This window comes from Pyxicephalus adspersus, chromosome 2 (assembly GCF_032062135.1).
Source record: "Pyxicephalus adspersus chromosome 2, UCB_Pads_2.0, whole genome shotgun sequence".
In the NCBI taxonomy this organism is placed as follows: Eukaryota; Metazoa; Chordata; class Amphibia; order Anura; family Pyxicephalidae; genus Pyxicephalus; species Pyxicephalus adspersus.
In genome coordinates, this window is record NC_092859.1 from 36,604,720 (window position 1) to 36,628,587 (window position 23,868).

The 23,868-nt window shown below is 37.2% G+C and overlaps 1 protein-coding gene across 2 annotated transcripts in view; it reads left to right on the top strand.

The window, feature by feature from the left end:
• The window catches only part of EBF1 (EBF transcription factor 1), a 229,086-nt gene that overhangs the window by 155,492 nt on the left and 49,726 nt on the right, over positions 1 to 23,868 (top strand). For both annotated transcript variants that reach the window (XM_072400433.1, XM_072400434.1), the window contains exons 7-8: positions 10,793 to 10,874; positions 20,859 to 21,000. In XM_072400433.1, the coding sequence (XP_072256534.1) occupies positions 10,793 to 10,874; positions 20,859 to 21,000 (224 nt within the window). The remainder of the gene's footprint in view (positions 1 to 10,792; positions 10,875 to 20,858; positions 21,001 to 23,868) is intronic.

Sequence of the window (23,868 nt, forward strand, 5' to 3'; positions counted from 1 at the left end):
CAGTGTGCAGCTTGTCCAAGAGTATAATGGCAGGCAATATGGGCAGGGAGGGTTTACAGACGACATGACAGTGGGCAGCATATCATTTTCTAATAAAAGAGTATTTATTCTAATAAAACACTATGTATCATAAACATTAAAAAATACCCTTTACTCCTTTCTTACCGGTAGAACTGCATACATTATGTGTTTGTTGCCACATGTGCTACAGTAATAGCTATTGCATTTAAAAAATTGGAAAAGTGACAACATTGGAACAAGCTCAATGTTTGTTGTAATTGCCACTTTGGAAAGTCATATGGCAAGATGACAATGGAGGAGCACAACTAGACTATTACAGCAGGATCACCAGTTATTATTTTAATGAAAGCTGCAGATCGGAATATATTTAAAGTTACATAAACAGAAGTTGATATGAGACTTTAGTGATGAGTTTTACATATGCTTTAAATCTTCCCTTTCTGGCTATCAAGTTATGTATAACCTAACACACCTGATACCTCTATTACACCTATCGCGGTGTCTAGTAAGTAGGTGATGGTTCTCAATCATATGCCAATCTAACTTTTGCCTAAAGGCCCCAAAATTCCTTACCATGTAGCGTCCGGTGGCATCCCTGCACCATTACATGCTGGCAAATCTCTGCTGTAAGCCCCGTGGAAGCCTAAAGGGTTTAAAAAGTTCTCAGCCTGAGATAAATAAGCTGTCAATTCACAAGAAGTGAAATCAATCCTGCTCTGTTGATCTTGGCACCGGCGCTTGTAAAAAGTCAGAGAGACGTTTCTCTGGCGAGCGTAAGCGCTGCATGTGTTAGCTGTTAGCTTTCAAACACCACTCCGTGCTGCTGATGGCATTTCCAAAAGGTAAACAGAAATGTCAAAATACAAGAAATAACCGATTAACCCAGCTGCATTTTTTGGAGTAATTTGAGCAGGCATTAGATGTGGTGTCAAGGTGCACTCAGAAGACGTGGGAAAACCGAGACCGTTGCCATACTTATACCTTACTGTGTACAGCATGAGGATGGCAACAAATGGTGGACTACAACTGGAAGCATGCTTTAAAGTGCATGCAAATGCAAAACAAAATTTTAAATATTGAACCCAATAACTAAAACCTTATTCAAGCTTCAATGCATTCATATAATTTTTGATTTGATTATTTATGTTCAAACACTTGTAATAGGGTGACAATTCTCCATTCTTTTCTTCTAAGTTTGCCCAGTTGTTAGAAAGACTTTGAAGTCCAGTCATCTGACTGAATTGACCCAAATTTTATAACTTGGACCTGTGTTTTTTTTTCTATATTTTTCCAGGGATTGCAGAGCCCCCTTCTGGTGAAATTTGTCATTGCAGAATGACCAAACATCAAAATCAAAAGCTATATGTATTGCACTTTTCAATTTATGTTGAGGTCTTTAATATATTTTCCAACATTTTTGAAGCTATCTCAAGAATTTGTAACCTCTGTACCTCCTCCTGGGCACATATTCTTTGCAATACTATTTAGAAATAGAGAACATTGAATACTGATTAGTTAACATGAAAAAGAGGAGATAAGCTTGTATCAGTCAATGATTCCAAAGGAGGAGAATGTATTACATATTATAACTTAGGCAGGGTGAGTAAATGTCTTTATCACGCCCTGTGACAACTTGGCCACTTATTGCCTGGTGAAACAAGCATTAAATAGTATAAAGTGTAAATGTAGTGACATTGTAAATTTAAAGTAACAATTTATACAATGGATGTCATTCTGTATATAATAAAACAAATGTGTTAAAGAATATCATTAAAGTTGATTTAAACCCAATCAGTAGCATTCATAATATCTTTAACACAATTTCAAAAGTAATTTTCCATTATTTTACATCTGCAGCTTTCAAAAACAATAATATTAATACCTCGTGATCTACAACTTTCTGTCCCTGTCTCCCAATTACTCTCTTGCTTCACTTGTGCCTGTTGTCAATCTCAGGAATACCTCCCAGATAAATGCCAGGCAGCCAACATAGTAGTGCAGATACATGGAAATGGCTGCAAAAGTCACAGTATAAAGAAATAAAAATTGCATAAAAATGGCAACACTTCTTTAGCAAAGTAAGTGTCAACTAGTTAGAGTTCACATCTTCTTTAAGTCCATTTATTTAAGGGATGTCTTTTTTATTTTTTCCTTTTTGTAATTTTATTGGCACTTGCTCTTTGCTATCCTTTTATCATTGGCTAGATTGTGTGCAGGCATTTAATCCTTAGTTTTTATCTCTATCTTTTAAATATTGTGCATATGTGTGTATTGTCATTGTGAATGCTGTGTACTTTCACTGTATGTACCGTGTGTGTTCATCTGTCTGTGATTCATTCCGAGTGCTGTTTTAGCCTTCATAAAATATTCATGTTGGTTGTGCATGCAGCTATAATTGCCATCTCAAGCCCTGAATTATTTATGGCTGGCACTGTTCTGTGAGTCTCATTTACTGATAGAGAAGATAACACAGAGCAAGAGGATTGTGAGCCCTATAATGCCTCTTACTTTGCATTAAGTAGCGGAATTATATTACCGTCAGCGGAGGCCCCCTTTATTTGCCTCCTCCTTTTATCATTTTTTGTATTTATAATATGCTAATTGCCGCAATGCTGTTAAGCGCTGTAACTCCTGTCGGCTTTTACAGGAATCAAGATGCGGCCACAGTGATTTAGTTGTTGATTCGGGAATCATTGTTCTCAGAAGGGAGAAAAAAATAAAACATCGTAACGCAAGCAGATTTAATCTGGAATAATTTCATACACAGCCTGAGCTGCAAACTCCACTGTCCTGTTTGTATAAAGAATGTATTTAAAATCATACTAATAATATGTGACAGTAATAAATATAGGGGAAGGCGTTCTTTTGGCATGTCATGGCTGTCTGTTGTGCTAAGGTCAGCTTGAATCTATTTGACACAAGTCTGGACACAAGTGTGGTCACCATGCTGTGCAATCACTGCCCGGCTGTTTATAGCGCTTCCACACAGGTATTTTTTTCTCTTTGACCTTTCTAAAGTGATGAAGATTATTTATTGTGAACTGTTAGGGCCTATTTGAAAAAATGTTTTTCCAATTTCAAGAGCAAGAACTACTGTATTCTGTGACACCCTTGAAGGATTTTTTTATTGGTACATTCTGCAGTTTTGTGTTCCTTTACTTAGAATAGTAATCAGAGAGCTATGGGATAAATGAGATATATGAAAATGATAGATGATTAGGAGAATGGTAGTGATCCTGAGTTGTTGCTGAGGCTTCGGGTTTAAAGAACTGCCCAGTTTTACCTGCAGTCCTGCAAATAATGAGAGGCTTTGGATGTCTCCCAAGTTATAGCTCTTGGTGAGTGGCAACAACTGATAGCAGGCAGAAATATGACCCTAAATCAGAAAACAGGACAGGTGGATAAAAGATTGTTAAGAAACAGGCAGGGCTTACAGGAATCAGCATTTGAACAGTACCAAAAACCTCAAAACAGATGCTCGTATGAGGCTTTGCTCAGGGCATCCCCAAATTTACAGAGCATGTTTGAATAGCTTTCCTAAGTATACCATACTCTTCCTAAGGGGAAGAGTGAGAACATGGATTTAAAAAGCTGTTGCACAGATAAACTAGATTCTGTAATGCTACAAAGGTGTAAAACATCAGGCTGATCCTGCAGAGACTTAAGAGTAACATGAGGTCTGTATTGAAGAACAGGGCCCACTATATCAGCACATTGCAGAACCTGAAAGGGTCATTAGGACCCTGAAAGTTTGCAGTATCCCTAGTTGAAGGCCAGCAATATGAGCCCCAATACTTTGCACATTACATCTTTTCTTTAAACATCATAGGCATCACCCTAGACCAGTAATGTCACCTTGTAATACTCTGGCGTCAATGAGAGCAAAGTTATGGGCACATGTACTGAGTACGCTCAGTACTGTCAGCAAAGTGCCTATAATCTCCTGTAATGGTGCAAACAGTGGCATGCGTAGGAACCCGGCTTGTTGCCTAAATCCTCTGCTTCTCCTACCTTCTGCAGATTTTCCAGCACAACACATCAGGCCTAGAGGAGTTGATTAACCACATTTGCAGGTGCCCTTCATTTTTATCTTAGCTATGGCCCTTATAATACCTAAAATATTCATGGTAAGCTAATAAATCTTGACTTGACGTTAACCTTAAATACATAGACATAAGATGGATTTTTAGGAGTCCTTTATTCATACTTACTCCAGTGTAATGGCTGCAAATATTTGGCCTGTATACATTTAAAGGTACCCTGGCATCTACCTTGTCTCCCGTTCATTTTCTATCCAGCATCAACGACGGCACCCACCAACAGACAAGCTCCCATTAATTTATTGGCGGTATAGCAACTTATTAAAAGTGACGCGTGTGCAAGCGGGGCCAGCGTGGGTGATTAGGTTTTGGGCTACGAGCTGTTGACAAGTGCAGGTTAATGAATGACGGGGAGCGCACGCCGCCGTCTCTCCCCTCGTTACTCAGCATTAGCCGCATTAATAGCAGTAATTGGATAGATTCATCATTTCAAATGTTTTAATAAATGTTTGGACAGCACCTGATCGGCTCTGTCAGCCTCCCAGCGGCACTGGGAATGTGACATGGCTGCCAAGTAACCATTAATACAGCGAGGAGACAGAGAGTCAGACAAAGTCTGACACTCCGAGCTGAGAATGAGACACCCTCATTGGAAAGGCTGGGAATATTGCTCAGTTTGATTTATTGCAAACATTTATATTAGCACCAGTGGATTCAGTCCATATATTTCTCACCCTGCAATTCATTAGACTGGTGGAAGGGTGAGATTATTTATTTCCGAGGTGTCACATTTTGCCAGGGATGTAATAATGTTATGTTTATCACTTATTTTATTATATATATATATATATATATATATATATATATATATATATATATACACATCTTCAGTGCTTATAAAGGTTTTCTAAGAGGTTGATAAAAAAATGGATACAAATCTGTAAAAAAAAGTTGACAATGGATATATGCATGGTCTGGATTGGTATTTATTTTTAAATATGACCTTTAGAATTTGCTAATTTAGATTTAAAATCACTTCCAATTCATGGGATTAACATTTAGAGATAGATCCCTTAGACCAAATTGTGCTGTCACAACAGCTTACTTATGATTTATGTGTTGGTATGTTCCTGATCTCCCCTGTCTTTACAGTTAGTTAGTATAGTCAACCTGTTGTCCCTAGCAACAAGTTTTCTTTTGTTGTGTTAGTGTTTTCAGCAGTGACTAGAGTGTTCCAGTTTAGCAGTCTCTAGGCTGTAGAATTACCAGTTTTTTACCTCCAGAACTCTGTTGTATCCTGCATATTCTTAAATCCATCCGTACAGACCGGGTCTCAGGACGGGTAACTTGCATAAATCGACATTGGTGACAGAATACAAATCTTCTGGCCTGTTCATTGCTTCATCTATCTCATGGGATCCTGAGAGAATCCCAAACCATGCTAAGTCTTGCAATTGGGGAGGTACCATTCAGCATTTAGTTGTTGTGGACTACACTTTAGGCAGGGGTTACATGATTCAATTCCTAGGCCAATCTGAATATATATATATGTCGACCTCTAGACTTTACATTGTGTTGGGTGTTTACAATGCCCCTTCTTGCCTACAATGTCATAGGCATAGTAGAATATAATGTCCTCCCAGAGTTATTTCCCTGCCAAGACACATAATATAATATTAATAAGTAAATGTGAGTAGCCTATCTAGAAAACATGGGCGGTATTTTTTTTTTTTTTTACTGGGGACGTCTAGTAATTGGTGATAACTCAACCATTGACTTGATTTGTTCTACTGAATAATGAAAGATAAAGCAATAGCCAGACCCACAAGCCCAACAATTTATAGCGATATGAATAATTTAACGGTGAGTTTACATGTGAAAATGTTTCTACTTTGTGAATCATGTATGCTTGTTAGATGTTTTTTATCTCCTCCCACAATCTTTCGTGCCTTCTCATGCCCTCTCCATGAGACAATAAATTTGGAAAGAGATGATTGGAAGGCCCACAACTTATAAATTCCTTCTATTATAAATAAACAGGGTAATGTTTGTTTTTTAGAGGTTTCTGTTAAATTCTTTAAAGCTAAATCTGGATATACACAGTATGCCTTTAACTGGACAATTCATAAACTTTGCCATCTGTACATAGCAAACACAATTCTAAAGGATTGTTCAAAAATAAAGAGTTAGGTTTACAATACATTTTCCATTCTTTGGATTTTTAGATTCCAAAGTTGATGATTGAGTTTATAGCAAAGGAACATTTGAACATCAGGGCTGCATTTTATTGCCGCTAGTGTGTTGATTCCATTATTTAAAATGTACAAGTAAATTGAAAGTGTAAATTGGATGTAGTGGCAAACCAATAACTAACTATTAGTTTTGTAGCTGTACTGATTTTTTTTAGTTCCCGAATAATGTAGGCATTAGCAATTCTTGTCCATGATATATTAGATATGGTAGTGTATATGTAAATGACTGGATCCACTAAACCTTACAGATATAAGAGAAGAACTAGCTATATTGGCCAGAATAACCATTTCATTTTCTTACTGGCACCTGTAAATGATTGGAATCTGATTGGCTGTATAGCCCTCTTCTTTCTTTTCTTCAAAGCCCAAGGCCACAATAAGGATAAAAATAGCATAGTCATCCATCTCGCTGCTTGTCACCATGTGCTTGTAGTAGGATTTACAACTCTGATTCTGTATTTGAGTTCCCTGTTAAAGTTTTCAGATGAGGATTTAGAGAGGTTAACATAAGACACAGACAAAAGTATAGGTTAATCCTTGGGAATGAACACACATAAACTGCAAATGACATTAAACAACAGCTGCTCCCCTTTACACAAGACGCACAACACAATCAACATGCCTGAGGATGCCAAGACTCTGAAAATTTCAGGATCAGATTTTGTGTGATATTTGGAATCTGAGTACTGGTTCGTGGCTTTCTATGTATGACCCACGTTATCAGGAAGTCTGCTTTGTCTCTGACACCTATGTGTAAAACTACCTTTATAATTGTTGTCAGGGACAGCTGGTACTTAGTATTTTTATAACAAACATTTTTTCACATTTGGAACATGTAGGCTGCACTCACAATAGTTCTATATTTGACTATAAAGTCAGTTGAATATATTTGTTCTTGGCCCCCGGACTTCAGACCAGGTTGTTTGCAGTGTGAAGTGAATAAGAATTAAAACTGACCCACAATCCATCTCCTTCATCTCCCATCCAGGAGCTCAAACACATCCAAAGCTCTGGTCTAATACTCATAGCAATCTGATGTTTTTATCTTCTGGTATTGAATACAGATTACATTTTCTAAGTAAAGACATGCAAAATCAAGCATTAATAAATACATTTATTGGGTTTTAGGTGTGGGGCTACGTGTTGTAAAAACTGTAGCTACCCAGTTTTCCACTAACTTCCAAACTCTTAAAGGCCATCTACATAAACCTTTAACAACTAATTAAAGTTAAATAAGACTTATCATTAAAATATGCCTAACCATGTACTCCTTTTCTGACCCTTAACACCTAAATACCTCAACCTCAGCTACTCATCTGATTGGATGATGATTGGATTGGATGGTGCTGTAGATCACCCTAAGATCCAACCACCGGTACAATCACAAAAAAAAGCTGGCGCCTACTGTTTCATTTCTTGAATTTTACTAATGTAGAAACCTCCTCCATCACACAGGACTAATGGAGGGAGAATGACTCTGGCCCCACAGCTATAGTTGCTATGATGATGATGTCTATGGTATGGAGTATAGTTCTAATTTAGAGTAACCTGTAGACTAACTGTTAACCCCCATTCTCAATCTGGTCTGATGTCAGAAAATACTGACTGAATACACGATAGATTTTAAATCTTTTGAAATCCCCTGGCCTTTTTGGTGTATGGACCCTATGGAAGACTTTTTAAATCTCCATTATAGTCCCTTTACTCCAGTAATGAATGTAAGGTTCTACCTTTACTATAAACACATTTTCAGTCCCAAATTTGTAGCAACCATCTTTTCACCCCAGCATCCATGTAGATATGCAAGTTTCCTAATAATGACCAGTGTGGCCAATGTAAAGACATTGCTGAGGATGCCATATTAAACCAAAGGACTATCTACCTAGGGATGAGGAATCAAAGCAATTCTCCCTACTATATGAATACTGTTGCCATGGCTGGAAAAAACACTTTTAATATTTTGACAGTTGCAGAAACTCACAGCTAGCTGCACACTAAAATGGAAAAGCAATTTTAATAGCATTAAATGACAAAATGGCTTGGGTAGCAATTATAGATGCTATATTCATTTTTAAGATGTGGTTCTTTTAAATTTATAACCGTGATACTTTTATCAAATATTTAGAAAAGCAGTTTGTGTTGTAGATTACATGGCCCTTAAGTCTCATCTGAATGTGCAGAGATATCGCTAACAACCGCGGATGGCACGCAAGGCGAACCGGTTTTTATCCGTTCTCTTGTGTTGTGAAAATCGGTTAAAGGCAGACAAAGCAATTAGGCAGAAGCGCATGATTGAATATTACAGCTTTCAGCAAGTAAATGAAGATAAGTTCTGTTAATTATGTGGCTTCTTCCCTGCGCTAATGTGATAATAAACTACTGGGCCTGTCACATTTCTAGCGAGGCAGTGACCCTTCACTCTGCAGGAACAGTGCACATGATGCAAATATACTGAATGTAGAGCATGAATTGAACAGACAGTACCACTCCACTGACAGAGGGGAGAAGGCAGGGCAAAAGCTCAACCTTTGCAAAATAAGCTATCACTTTAAGATTCTGCAACCTATTTTCTAATGCAGGACCATTTAATAACTGAATTGTCATGGGATAAAAATATTAAATGTAAAAAACAGCAAAGTATTAAAAGGGTTAGATAAGGACATCTTTTAATATTTTCTTTTGTTTAGACACCAGGAAGTTTGATCACTCACTGGTTTCCTGTAACTTTTAAAGTTTCCGCTATTTCCTGTAAAGTTTAAAGTTTCCGCTATCTAAATATCAGAAGTTGTGTTCCCAGCTCCGCCCATTTGTCTTTGACTGAAGGCTCTTGGAAAATTGATGTTTTTGCGCAGTTGCTTAATTCATAACAACAGATTAGCTGCATGCTATAATGTAATAATGTATACGCATTATAAGTTAGGGGTTGACATACTGACCACACTGCTCAGATTTTTGCTCCTGTCAGAAAGTGGTTACAATGATAAATATGCTGCCATATTCTAAGGTCATTTTCCAGCTATTTTAACAAATTTAGACCACTATCAAATAGTTGTACCAGTTTTAGAGAAGGAATATGCTCACTAATAATGTTAAAATCAGCACTCCCCAATTCTGCAAAGCCTGATTGGCTAACAGGTATGCCCCTTCCTCTCCCAACCTGCATGCTATGTGGCTTCAGGCTTTATCTCTGCTCATACTTACACTTTAGAGCACCCTTTAGTACCTATTGTCTGTTCTAGATCACCTTGGAGTTTTAGGTTTTCCTACTCATCTCTGAGTTTTCGCACACCACCAGGGCCCCAAGGAGTTATAGGAAACTAGTGGGTTGTTTAGCTTGCCGTTATCAATACATCAATATTAATTAGTAGAGAACTTGTAAATTTAGAAGATCTTTTGGGAGGGATTTCAAATAAATATTTTGAATTGCCTCAATAAGCTATAGAACTGTTTATAGAGAAGAGTCATCCTGCTGGATGAGAGAAAAGTTTGTCTCTATGAAGCTGGTCACAGAGAGAGAGGAAGGACAGTTTAAGGCTTCCTGCCAACAGGCTTCACCTCATTCTGGGATAAATTGAGTATCTGGTGTCCGGAATGTTAACGTTTGGTTGTGAATGAGAAATCGCTGACAGCCATGCCATCCGGCTGGGGAGGGTGACACCTCTCCTCTTACTGGTTTTCTTTGCCCGAGGCGAGTGCCAGGCCTTGCCGGCTCTCTAATTCTTGGCAGGGTCCGTGATACTTGTCGTGTCACAACCCTGCGATTGTCACCAAGCTTGTAATGATACACTCTCTTGCTTTAAACACACATTGCTTACTGCTACTGCAAGACAGCTACAATACGTTTAGCGAGCAGAATGACCGATATGTGCTAATAAATACTCCCACAGGAAAACTGAGCAAAATAAAAAGAAAGCATCACACAAAAGTTTTTTCACCTCTGTTTATTTCTAGTAAATAAATGCAGCATGCAATATTAGAAAAAAGCCACAGAAAATGAACATATTCCAGGTCACTATTGTTAGTGTTTTCATTTATGATGTATACTTACCCACAATCACAGTTAAGCTACTTACAGCAGAATTTTAAGACCATGGTAATCCTATGTAGTTAATAAAGATGAAACAAGTAGGGTTCCATAGGGCCACATTTACACATTGCAGATTGTGTGGGCGTGTGTGTGTTTGGGCTTCTCATATTGCATTCACATCATTGTGTTATAAACTAGGCCTGATTGGTTCACATTGGCTGTCCTTTGTATCAGTATTTAAAAAATCATTAATTTATTGTTTTTTTTTTTTATAAACCAGCTAATAACTGGATTATAATAAATTATAAAATGAATGTCTCTATGCCACACATTTTTTTTTGTTATGTAAATGTAACTGTATGTCATATGTATATGTATATATATATATATTTATATACATAGTAGGTTAGCTGCATTTCTTTACTCACCCTGTTCCCCATTTTCATTTACAGGTTCTTCTTAAAGTTCTTCCTTAAATGTAACCAAAATTGCTTGAAGAATGCTGGGAACCCTCGGGACATGCGTAGATTCCAGGTGAGTCAAAAATGTTAGAAACAGAACAGAAGGTGCACACCTCACAACTGTTGCCATTTTGGGTTCTGCAGGGGTGGAGCTTTAAAAAAAAAGCATATGTCCATGGTATGTCCGCTTCTTTAACTTTAATTTACCCCCTGTAAGCAACAATAGAACATTCCAATCATTGTTATATTCAGTTAGGTGATCTACGGTCTTAGACGAAATTTACTTCTATATAAATATTGCAGAGGAACCTTCGATTCCGGCAGTTTGATCCCTCGGGGGTGTCCTGCATTGGGTACTGTGTCGTCCCGGCATTCATCCCGTAGCCGGTGCTCTGGGCGCCAACATCTTCTCTTCTTTTTCCTGTTCTTCATCCTATGTCATCCAACCCAGGTGCGAAATTGGGTGACGTAGGCTGGAAAAAAAAATTGACGATCTCACTGTGCATGCGTGAGATCGACAAATTTTTCTCTTTGCGCAAAAAAGGGGGGGGGGGGGTGCTGCATCCCTTTTTTTTTTTTTTTAAAAAAGGGTGTTGCACTTAGAAAAAAAAAAACAAACAAACAGAATTTTTGTCTACCCTTTTGTCTACCCTATGTAAAGTGAAAATTCTGAGTTTAGGTACACTTTAAGGTTAATTAGTAGAAGCTTCTACAGTCAGCTCTTGTCTTGTCCACACATAAAATGATAATATGTGGTATACATGTTAAATGTTGGAACCCTGTATACAAGTTACTGGTAGGAGTTACATTAGAACATTGCTGTGGAATTTATCCCTGAATTCCATATTCCTGGAGCACAGACAAAATACTCCCTCATATATTCCTGCACTGTTCCAGCTTGCAGGCAAATAGAAGATCCAACATATGTTGTTTTAGCTGTAGTGCTAGGCAGGGCTGGTGTTTACGCCTTCATTATTGACAAAAAGTCTGCAGTCTGACAATATAACATTTTCTAAAATAGCCAAAATTTTCAATGATTGCATAACATTCTACTATTTTGTTTCTGAAATATATTTCTGTTCATTTAGATGCCATTTACACCCCCTGTGGCACATCATAAAGGCAGTTGAATAAAACCTTGGAATGATAGTCTACTATGTATTTTTAAAATTAAAAAATTTAAAAAGCAGTCTACAGGAACACTGTTATTAGTTACATCTTTTACTTACTGCTTACCTTAGAATCTTTTAGGTATGTCAGATGCTTGTGTCCCACATCTCACGCTGTGATTCCATCTGGCAGTCCCAGTATTGCTAAAAGCCATAGTAGTTATGTAGGGCCTGGCAGAAGGAACCACAGCTATCCATGGGAAATAAGACATCTTCCAGATTCTATAGTTCAGACAGAGAAGGGAAGACTCACCACCTGCTTTTGAGTTAAGGATTAAGAGTCCCCCTTTGTAGGTGTTTATAAAATATTATATATTTTTTTCAAGCAACAGAGTCATTTCACAGTGTATGTAAATGTAACGGCAAACTTTTTTGGAAAGAGAAATAGATAACATAATCTGTCATACTATTTTTGTTGCTATCTGTGTCCATCTGGGGAGATTTTCCTTCACTTCCTGTTTTGAAAATCACATCTTTAAGTTTAACTTAAAAAAAATTTGCCCCATTGGAAGATTTCTAATCACCCCTTTATCTCATGACAACTCTAAAATTTAGAATTTTTCATTGCTTTTTCTCTTGGTGAAAATAGCAAACAGCAAAAGAACAGGTATCTTCATTTGGGATACAGGGTGTATTTAAAACATAGCAGAGGGTCTCACCCTTTCCTTCTCTATTCAAAAAAAAAAAATCCTTCAGTAATCTAAACTTGCTTGAAACAAAGTGTTCCACCATTTTCTGAAGCCATCTGCCATATCAGTGGGTTATTGCTCTCTGTGGCTTATCACTCTGCCTTTTAAATAATTCTGACAATAAAACGTATGGTGTAGAGGAATCTACAGCATATTGAAAATTATGTTAATAATTTTAGTAATTCAGGTTTAAGCCCGACAGACATGCAAACCATTCCTTTATTTCCCAATAGCCAACTGTGCATCCAGAGCCACAGCTCTTTAGCAAAGGCTAAATATAGAGCTATTTATGCAGCTTGCATCAAGCTGTTTCAAGCTTTTACATTGTCCTTTATGCATAATATAGAAACTTTTTTTGCTTTTACAAGATAAAGTAACTGCAAACAAAATCGATGACCTCACCATAACCTTAAAAGAATTTATAGCATATTCTTTTTCCCTGTTCTAGGTTCACAACTGCAAAAATACAAATATATATATATTTATTTTAGTTAAATGTAAAAAGTTGTATCTATACTGGATATATACCTAAATATATTCTGAGATTTGTCTGGTATGAAGATGAGGTTGTATTTTACATTTAGGTTCATATCACTAATATCACTTACGGGAATAGAATAAATCCGATCCAAGTGAAACTCTGGGGAATCAACAGACAAACAATTTATGTACTGACCCCTTAGTAGGTGAAAAATGTGCTTCAAAAGGAAAGAACTATAGTTACCTTACCAACTTCCATATTGTTGGGCATGACGTCACTGTCTTTCTGAAAAGTTTCCTGTGGAATGCAGAACAGTTGAAATCTTACATAACATCCAGTCCATTCCAAGAGCATCTTTTCATAAGATGTCCATTGCTCTGCATTCCAAAGAACTCTTTTAGACAGAACAATGACATCATCCTTGTTTGGGTGCCATGGTTGGAAAATGGGATAAAGTAAGTATAATTCAAATGTTTTTCTGTGTGGGTAAATTTTTCAGGTTTTATGTGCTGAATCGAACTTAATGAACATCACATTCATAGCACTCTGTGTAGAAGCTTTCTTGCATATTCAGTTACTTAAGATAATTCATTTAGTACACTTAATGAAATAGTGAACTGCAACAAAAAAAAAAGAATATTTTATATGAAAGGCAATTGAAGCAGGTTCTGCGAGACTTAATTTCCATGACATCATCTGTAGTCCATTTAATATCCATTTTACATCCTCAAGACATGTAAAGTGCTTGCAGTTTGGCAAACTCTCAAAAAGCATGCAAATTGAAAAATGACAGTGTTAAGACGCTGTATAGAGATAAAGGGAAGGTGTAAGTTTTATTATTTAGAGGGGCTCTGACAGTTCTACACTTTATTAAAAAAACTTCAGCAGATCAGTCCAAGAAATAAACGCTAACAATGCATAATGCCTGAACTTATAAAGAGAAAAGCAGAAAAAGGCATTGTTAGGAAGAGTTCTGGGATCGCTAAAAACCTGTAAGTGTTATAATGACACATTATCTAGCATGCATGCATTTTAAGACTGAACTTTTAGCAAAAATCATCAAATATATTCCAGGTATGGAAGCAGTGGTCTTTCTACAGGAGTCCAACATGCCAAGTTAGGGACAGAATTCTTAAATATGAAAATTGGATAAATCAGACCTCCTCAGAAAAATCACAAAGAAAGCAAGATGGTAGGGGTGGGTTAGCGGCTTCTTAACTGTGGCTGCTTTTTAATAAAAAAAAAAATGTAATCCCCAACCAATTTTTTATTGGGGTTTAAAATGAAACAAAAAAGATATCTCATGGTAGGTCCACTTTGGGTAATGCATTTCTACTGTCCAGGGGGCTATATTGTACTATTTATTGTTACACATTCTGAGCAGCAGAAAGGTGGGAGAATGAGTTCTGTGAAAGAGCCATTATTATTAGTCTACAGTTGTCACTTTAAAAGGTGGCCTTTCTGTTTCATTCCCTGATTAATGTTGTTCTATATTAGAAGCATGCTCTGGCTTTTAATCTAGATTACTATCACGCCACTGGTGTACCTGTATAATTACAAGTAAATAGCCATTGTTATTAGATCCATGTCACCCGGCTGGCATGCCAGGCGAGTGTTCTTGGCAGCCAAAGATCTGGATAGGTAAGTGGCAGCAACATGCAAAAAGGCTGCTGATCTCTGGACCTGTAACGACATTCTGTCAGGAGTGCCATCTTCACAGCGCCTCCGTCTCACCACGTGTAAACAGAGATTGCTTAATTACGTGGGTCATGTCAATTACAGTGACCTTTGCATTTTCCCGGAATTAATCACATTCTCCTGGGCTCAGGAAATACTCACAGCTTCACTAGCAGTGCCATTAAGTCAGCAGTCCCAGATAATTCTGTAATAAATGATTTAGAAGGTTAGAACAAATACAAGCAGCCTCAGAAATGGCTTGCTGATTTCTTTTGTATTACAGCAAAAAAAAAGAGCCCAGTATCCCTCTGATCATGAGACTAATGACCTGTTTATTACAGGGAGGTAACATAGAGCAGTTGTCTATGCACAGTGTATGTCACTTTATTGTTTGCCAGAGCAATATTCAAGAGGACTGGTGGCATCCTAGAGGCATATGATTTCAGCTTTGTAGGGCCCCATTGCTTCCATGTCCCATTAACACATGTAATATAGACAAAAACTTTTAGTGCCAACTTGATGTATATAATAATATTTTAAAAGGAAAGCAATGTGTATAACAAAGTAAAAGCCAAACAGCCTACCTGTTTATACATTTCAGTATTTTTTTTAGAATTTACACTTGCCTCCAGATTAATTGATCTTCTTGGTATCTGCTCTCCTGCACACTCAGTTGAAACACCTGTCAGATTTTAGGCCATCTGTGTCCCATTGGGAAGTTTTCCCTGCACTTTCTACCCGGTAGACCCATCAGGAGGTAAAAGAAAATTAGTTCAACCAGAGGAAACTGCTCTTTTATACAGTTGTCCACTGAAGAAAAGTATCCATTGGACCATTTCCTTCTGTTTGGTTCTCAGCTCAAATTTTTGGATTTCTTATTTCTCAATCGTTCTTGACAAATATAAAGGATAACATGATACAGCTTACCACTCTGTAAATGTAGTCACTGTATTAGTTCTTGTAGGCTTCCCTATACCATAGTGGGGTGGGGGGGGATTGTACAGTCCTTCAGTGAATTGGAAAAAAAGATATTGATAAGATGGCAGCATGAGGCACATGAAGTTATTAGCTGATGATATCTGGCAGTTTTTTTGTGCACATACTGATCTCTTTAATACAAATTAGTAAAATTAAGAGACGGAGTAGAGCCAAATAACAGAAGTTCCTTTTTAGCACCAGTGTAATACTGTGCTATGCATGCTTGTGTTGCAGTGCCAACACTCTAAGGGTGAAATTTGTCACATAGCTGGCTTTGGCTATGGCATAAGGAATTGGCTAGACATGGCGGTCTATGTCATCTTATTTGTTAAACTGCCCTGATAAGCCAGCATTCCCATAGGATATACTTCAGCAATTTTTTTTTACCTAATTGGATGCTGCTGTGTAATGCATATGATGCTTTTCTCAGATAAAATGAAAAATGCTCATCATTAGCCATTGAGAAGAATGTCAATTGTGCTACTTTCTAGTGACCTTTCTATCAGGACCAGTTAGAAAGTACAATCGTAATTCAACAGACAAAGCCTGTAAGTTATCATCATCTGGCCTTGTGACTGCACATCCCCAATATTAGTCTTTGGCCTCTAAGTATTGCCTGCAAGTTCTAATTTGTGAACCATGTAAACATTCTGTGCTGGATTCCCAAGAAGGCATGCTATCACAAAACAACAGGCTGGCAAAGAGAGCAAATAATTATAAACACTGACACAGCAACATTCGTACTGTCTGTAAATATAACCATCTGTTTGAATCCTCCATGCTGCTCGACGGTTCCACACAGTTCTACCATGGTGGTGTGGTAGTGTGCTACAGAATGTTTGTATGCTAAAAACTAAAGTAAATATATAACAGAATAATTATTAGTAAATTATCAGTATTTGGTGTTTACCCCATTTAAGGTTGTTCATTGATATTTATTGGCAGTTGTACTTCTATCACCACTTTATAGATCTTCAGATAGCATTCACCATTTTGATAATGCCAAAGGACAAAAAGGAGATCAGCCGTGTTTGTTTAAAACACCCAGGTCGGTAGTTTTGCCACTTTAGTAGTGTATATGGCTGAGAGTGAATAAGCTGCTTATTCCTAAATATAGGAATTAGATAATCAATGAAAGTGAATGTGATTAAACCCTGATCAAAGCACTGATCACCACTGTACAAAATCTGATCATCGCTCTATAAATCCAATGCTGTTGCAATAGAATCTTAAAAAACAACAACAAGCGGTGATCTTTTATTGGATTATCATAGTTTTTATTATTATTTTAGCTGTTTTTACATTGCCATCAAAGAAAAAACATACGGTAATCGGTAACAGCAATGTATCGATTTCTACTTAATACAGAAACCAGATAGAAATGCTTAGATCTGAATTACGAGAGGGATAAAATCTGAGCATCCTGCGGTGAATTCTAGATGACTGATGAGCTAAAGTATTCTGATTGACAGCTCTCAGAGCGAGGTCATGAACTCCAGCTCAAAGTATGACTGGATTGTGATAAGAGCCCCATGGAATTGTACCGGTGACTAAAACATAAATGATGTCATCTGCTCTTACTCACCGTGTGCTGTGGTATGTTCTCCAGTGTGCTGTATGGAAATTGACATTCATCAGTACTTCAAATGGACACATCTGTTAGTCACTGACATGGTCCAGCAATTTTAAAGTGTACCTGTCATTTTGCAGTAAATTATGTGCTGCAATTAGGTGCAATGGAAAAGCTAGGCAAGTTTATGCATTTAGGATGGGTGACATACAGTCTTGTTTCCCATACCATTAAATAAGCCTATATGTGACAATGTAAAAGCAGTTGGGGTATGTAAGATTTTGGTGTCTGTGACTCCTTTTCTGTATACCCAAAGTGTTGGATCAGCTTTTTTATAAGAAACTCAATGATAGCATTTAAAAATATAACTAAAACTTTTATTATTGCAACAACCTTTTTCTTCCTTTTTGCTTAGATCTGTAGTGACGTAGAGGTCAGAGGAATGATGGTAGTTCTTAAATAATCATATTCCAAAAAAAGACCCTTGCAAGCACATGTTTTTCTTTATATTCTGATGCCAGATTTGTAAGGTTAGTCCACGATCCAGGCTTATTAACAGTTAAAAAACAAAAAAACGTCAGCATAGATCACAAAATGGCCAAAGGTGAGAAAACAGGCCTCACATGCAGACGCGAGGTCAGGATGATGACCTCACAAGCGTGTCACTCCTTCACGTGGCACTCCAGGCTGACAACAGTTACAATGATAGATTTACAAAGAGACCCGGGAAGGATGCCAGAACAAGACAAAGTATTTTTTTTTTTTAATCCAGTGTTGGCAGCTAAAACATGAGGTAACTGATCCATTAGTCCTAGTCTATTGGTCTCTTTCCCTCTCTCATATCTCAAGTGAGGTGATTCTAATTAAATGAATCTGCATGTCAATCTATCGGTGATCAATCAAAGGAAGCCCGCGTGCCCTCCCTCCTCAGCAGCTGGGAGCTGGCGGCTGACAGGAGCTGATAATGGAGGAAAAAGTGCACTGTCTAGCAAAGTTAATTAGTCAACATAATAGGTGGATTATAGAGGGGACTGAGCAAATGGCAGGGCTGCCTGTGTTAGTACAAAAGTGCCAGACAAGGTTGCAATTAACAGACAATAATTATATTTGGGTGTATAATGAATAAACACATCTCCGAGGGCCATTACAGAGAATACATCTGCAAAAGGAGAAGTGGGAAGCAAGTGTGTAGGCTCCGGCCTTTCATCAAAGGATTTTATGACACGGGGTATAGTGTCGGATTCACACAAGATTCACAATTCATCTACAGATTTCACCAATGTTCTGACTGCTTTTCCTCTTTTTTCTGGTTTACTGATTTTTACTTTCCTCATTTTAGCGGGCCGCATGGTCCAAGAGCGGCAAACTATACCAGATGAGCCTGTAATCTTATTCTAAACTGAAAGGGAAGCATGTTACTCCAGATACAAGACTTTTTCTTTGTAAGGAAAAAGTTGTTGACATGCAGGCCTTCAAGATGATGGCCTTTCCAGCAGAATCTTTGGTGAAAAGGCCTATCCCATGGTCCTACTGGTATGCAATGTAAACAAGTGGATTGATTACAGCATGGAAACCTTTTCAAATGGACATGGGAAGAAGAGATGCAGGGAACCTAGGGGCAGAAATTCTCCTTCAGTGCCCCTGAGAGGTGCAATAAAGAAATGTGATAATTAAAGTTTTTACACATTTTTTCTATAAGACAATACAGAGTACATGCAACTTTTTACAGCAGTCCATGCTGTCAAAGAACAAAAACTCTAATGTCATCATTGGGATTATGGATTGTAGGAAGAAAGTAATTGCCCTCACTCCATACCTGCAAAATAGGTAAATAATAATTCTTTAAAATAGACTTAAGTGTGACATATAGACTTGTATGCTAACATCACTAACCACTCAGCCACCATAATTAAACCTATTAGTATCCTCCAGAAACTGTTAGGGATTTTAGAGAGGAAGCTTGGCATGTTGTTGGATTTCCCACAATTCCTATGAACTATGACACGACTATGGACTTTGTAAAGTGCTGCATAATATGATGGCACTATATAAAAATTGTGTAATAATAATAATAATAATGGTTTTGCATTGTTACCTCTGTCCATTAATTTTCTTATAGCCTTTCACCAGAAGAAGTAAATACTGTTTAAGCAACACGCAAACCAAATGCACTACTGAATCCAGTGGCTGTCTGAACAGGCGTCTCGCCTTTAAAAATTAGAATTGTATATAAAATAAATTGTTGGTTCTTCTATAAATAGAGAATTGCAAAAAACAAGAGTGAAGGCCTCTAGGTATCCTCAGGGCTTTTCTTCAGCCTCATCATGAACAATAATTGTTTTGCTTGTACATAGATTAGGCCTTATTGTCAGCCTAGACTTCACCAAGCAAAGCACATTTTTTATCTTTATAAAGTATTTAGAAGGACCATTGTCGCCAAGTAATTTACAGACAGGCTATAAGAATGCTTGGCATTTTTATCTCGCTTATTTTCATTGTAATCTGTTTCATTGTTGAGTTATTCTTTATTAGGTGTCAACTCCTAAAACAATTTTGCTTCATTAACTATTTAAAATAAACCGGGATAAGTCGCATTTTATGTCAAAGAATGAAATAGATGACAGGAAGCAATGTGTTTCCCACAAACCAGGCTGTTCACTTCAAAACCATTAAAGATTCAAGAGATTTCTGAGGTGGCTGTTTTTTTTTTTTGTATGCCAGTGACATTTTGTCTAAAGGCTCCTATAACCATTTTAGACTAGCCATTGCATGATGTAAGCTCCCTAATTACATCAACGTTCTACAGAATTTACCATTACATTTACAAATGGTTGTCATGGGGTCTAGTGGAAGTGTTCACAGTATGAAGGTTTCCTGAGACTATGTAAAGAATTGTTGATGTGGAATATATAACTTTATAGTAGACCACCTTGGCTTGATTTAAACATTACAGTCATAATTGTACAGAAATCTTAATGTGTATGGCTTATCAAGAAGATTCATTGCAGCCAAAAAACTGGTTGGGCGAGGCTGTGTGATATATAAATTGTAGATTTACAAATGTTAAATTAAAAAGCAGGTTCACCTAAAAATAATTTGTGGATACAAGTCAGTTAAGCCAGCTCTTGGCTTTTTATGTCCTAAATGTTTCAACAGTAAGATCATTGTCAACTCTTTCTGGGCATCTGGGAGTTTTTTGTTATCCCACCCAATTTGTGGTGTTCCAGAATTTATGAATAGGGTATCCAGAAGGAAGGACAGATGGTTTTTTTACTCCACATTTTTTAATTTTTTTTGTGCTATGGTTGTAAGATTTTTCAGTACCCCAAAACCTGTGTGTTATGTGTGTAAACAGCTAATCAGTAAAGTTGTCATTGTATGCCCATGAAATAATTATGTCTTGTGCTGATAGAAGTTTTCGGTTAAATGTTACAAACAGATCCTGTTCCTGTTTCCATCTCAATGTACTTACAGTATCCATGTCTTTTTGCAGGTCGTTGTATCAACTACTATCAATGTGGATGGACATGTGTTGGCTGTGTCAGATAATATGTTTGTACACAATAATTCCAAGCATGGAAGAAGAGCGCGCAGGTTGGATCCTTCGGATGGGACCCCATCTTATCTGGAACATGGTAAGATGTCATCCTTGCCTTTTTATATTATCGGTACATTTTTGAATTATTTGGTGGATGCATGCAACTGATAAATTAGAGGATGTATACCAATATTATAACCTGAAAACCAATATCCTGATCTTACCTAGCTCACATGACTTTATGTTCTTTTAAAACTTGTTAAAGCCTAATGTGTAACACTTGTTCTAAGTGCAGTTTGTCTGTTGTACATACCTCCTTTTCCTGACTTTTTTACCATATAACACATCCAAATATTTTTTTTTCGTTTTTGAAGGAATTTCCCCTTTTGTTACCCCTTTGTATTGTATTTAGGGCAAAACTGGTGAGAGTATAAATTTAGTGGTTAAGGTGTTTAAAAGTGATAATTAAATTGGCATGACTGAAATGAATAATTTGCACCTATTTCCTGCATACCCTTAGGCTCTGTTGTTAAATGTCTTTGTAAAAATTTGATATAGTTTAGTGAGAAATTCTTGGAGAATCTAGATGACATATTTAACCCACATCACATAGTTCATAATAATATATAACATTTTTCACCTTTTGGAGTTGCTTAACCTTTTAAGCCGTAAACATAAAAATAATTGGGATGGGCAGAAGATTGTCTCCATCCATCCCCAATATGGTCTCCTTGCCAGTTCCTAAGAAGTCTAATGCCTACATTGAGATGACTTGTGTTGTCTAGTCCAGAGTCGTGCTGCATAGTCTGTAATGAAGAACTAGAATGGGCAATTCCTGGCCATATTCAATGCCCTTATTTAATATGAAAACTTGACATTAAAATGGTATGATATACATGTATTTAGTATTGGCTTCCAGCACTGCAATATTTAGGAAAATTTATTTATGGCTGGAGGTTAGCTGTGAAGGTTTTCTACACCCAAATTACACCTAATATTTGGGGATCAGGGGGAGTTGAAAAGGAGTGCCCGTAACTCTCAGGAGATAAAAAAAAAAAAAAAAAGACCAAATACTCCAAAAACTCAAAGGCAGGCAAAAAACAGGCCAAAACCATAGAGGGTAGATCTCACCATTGAGGTCCAGTCAAGTAGTGATACCAACTGTACCACACTGGTAATAAAATTAGGTTTTGGATGAAAAAGCCATTTAATGGAGTAAATTCTAACAATAAAAAACGCTAATAGGGCATAGCAAACAATTGCAAAATTATTAGCCAACCATATATATGTAATAGCAGGATCACTATAAATTTATTCACATACCAAATTGAATAAAGAATAAAGAAAAAGGTGACACATTAAATAAATATGAATGGAGTTCCCAACTCTCTTAGGCAATTATTTTATAGGTTAATTGCCCTGGTCATAGCTGTCTTTGTGGGGGTAACAGGTACACCTAAATAATCCTATACAGTGCCTCCCTCTGTTATTATCTGTACACTGCAAACCAGCACAAATTCTATAACAATAAAGAAAGCCGTACAGCTCATTTACACCCAGCATAGCATCAGTTTCTCATCCTGGTCCCCAGTGACTAAAGGCTTTAGTCTCAGACTGGGATAGCTCAGGACCCCATTGGTGCTGCCGGCTGCAGAACATTATTATTCAATGATTGAATATGCTACAAGGAAAAGCGGGGAAGTCGTCACCCTGACAGCATTCTGGGGAGAAGTGACTAAATTACTTTATGTACCATTAGTGCTAGCAGCTACGCCAAACTCTCATCCAGTGTTTATGCAAATGCAAGTGAGCACGCTCAAGACGTCCTGGCAGGCAAAGTGGAGACAGACAAGATGTTAAATGCTGCTCTCTTTTAAATGGCCGCTTCAATTTATTTAGCTGTGCCTTGTACTCATGCCTATTTTTTTCTTTGCGTTCAATGCCAATTTGTTTATATCAGGCGACATTAAAGATCTCTTAAAGAAAATGGACAAAGGAAAAAGCTTGCCTGAAGAGTTTTCATTTAGCTTTTAAACCTTTAAAAGAACTGTATGGTAGTTTTGTATATTTTATCTTTTATTAAAATCATGGGCAGAAAAATGAAAATGTTATTTTTAACACTTTCTTTTTATTAGGTATATGAAATATTGCATAATATTATCATGTTTTCTAATTTTGTTGACAGAATTTTGTTGTTATTAATTGCCAGCAGGGGGAGCTAAAGGTTTCATTTTATATGCTTTTCAGTTTCATCATTCTGTTGTTTACAGAGCTCATATTGCAATCTAAAATTAACACAGGTAAAAAATTTAGTAATTATTATAACAAGTACAAGACTTGGAATAGTGACTCTACCTGTCTGAAAGTGTTGATTGCTGATCTCTTTAGATAACTCAGACTGGTCTATTATAAATACTATGGCTAAAAGTCTACTAAAGGATAACTCCCATATACATGTGCAGAAATGAAAAAACAATTTTAAGCAAACAAAAGCCCATTTACGCACATCTCCATCTACTATGGTCTTGAAGCACACAGCTCTTAAGCCTATAATGTCAATGAGAGGGTTGGCAATAATTTTACATTCCTTAGCACCCTCACAAATCAGGCAATTGACCGATATGTGATATTAGTGAAAGAGTCCCTTACACTTAGTAGTCAGTGTTAGAAAGTGCTGCCAAGGCTTACATCAATATTTCAGGATCAAAAAGAACACATCTGCAAAGAAAATGGTTAAAATCTTTGTAATAAATATAGAAGGCTTAGAGCAGGGGTGTCAATCTCAAATACACAGAGGGCCGAAATTATTTACCAGGTGGTAACGCGGGCGGGAGGGACAGATGTAGTTCATTTTCAGAATTCTTTGGGGGGGCCAAAAAAAAAGGACCTTGAGGGCCAAATTTGGCCCACAGGATAGAGCTTGACACCCCTGGCCTAGAGGGAACTTTATTTTCATTATGTAAAT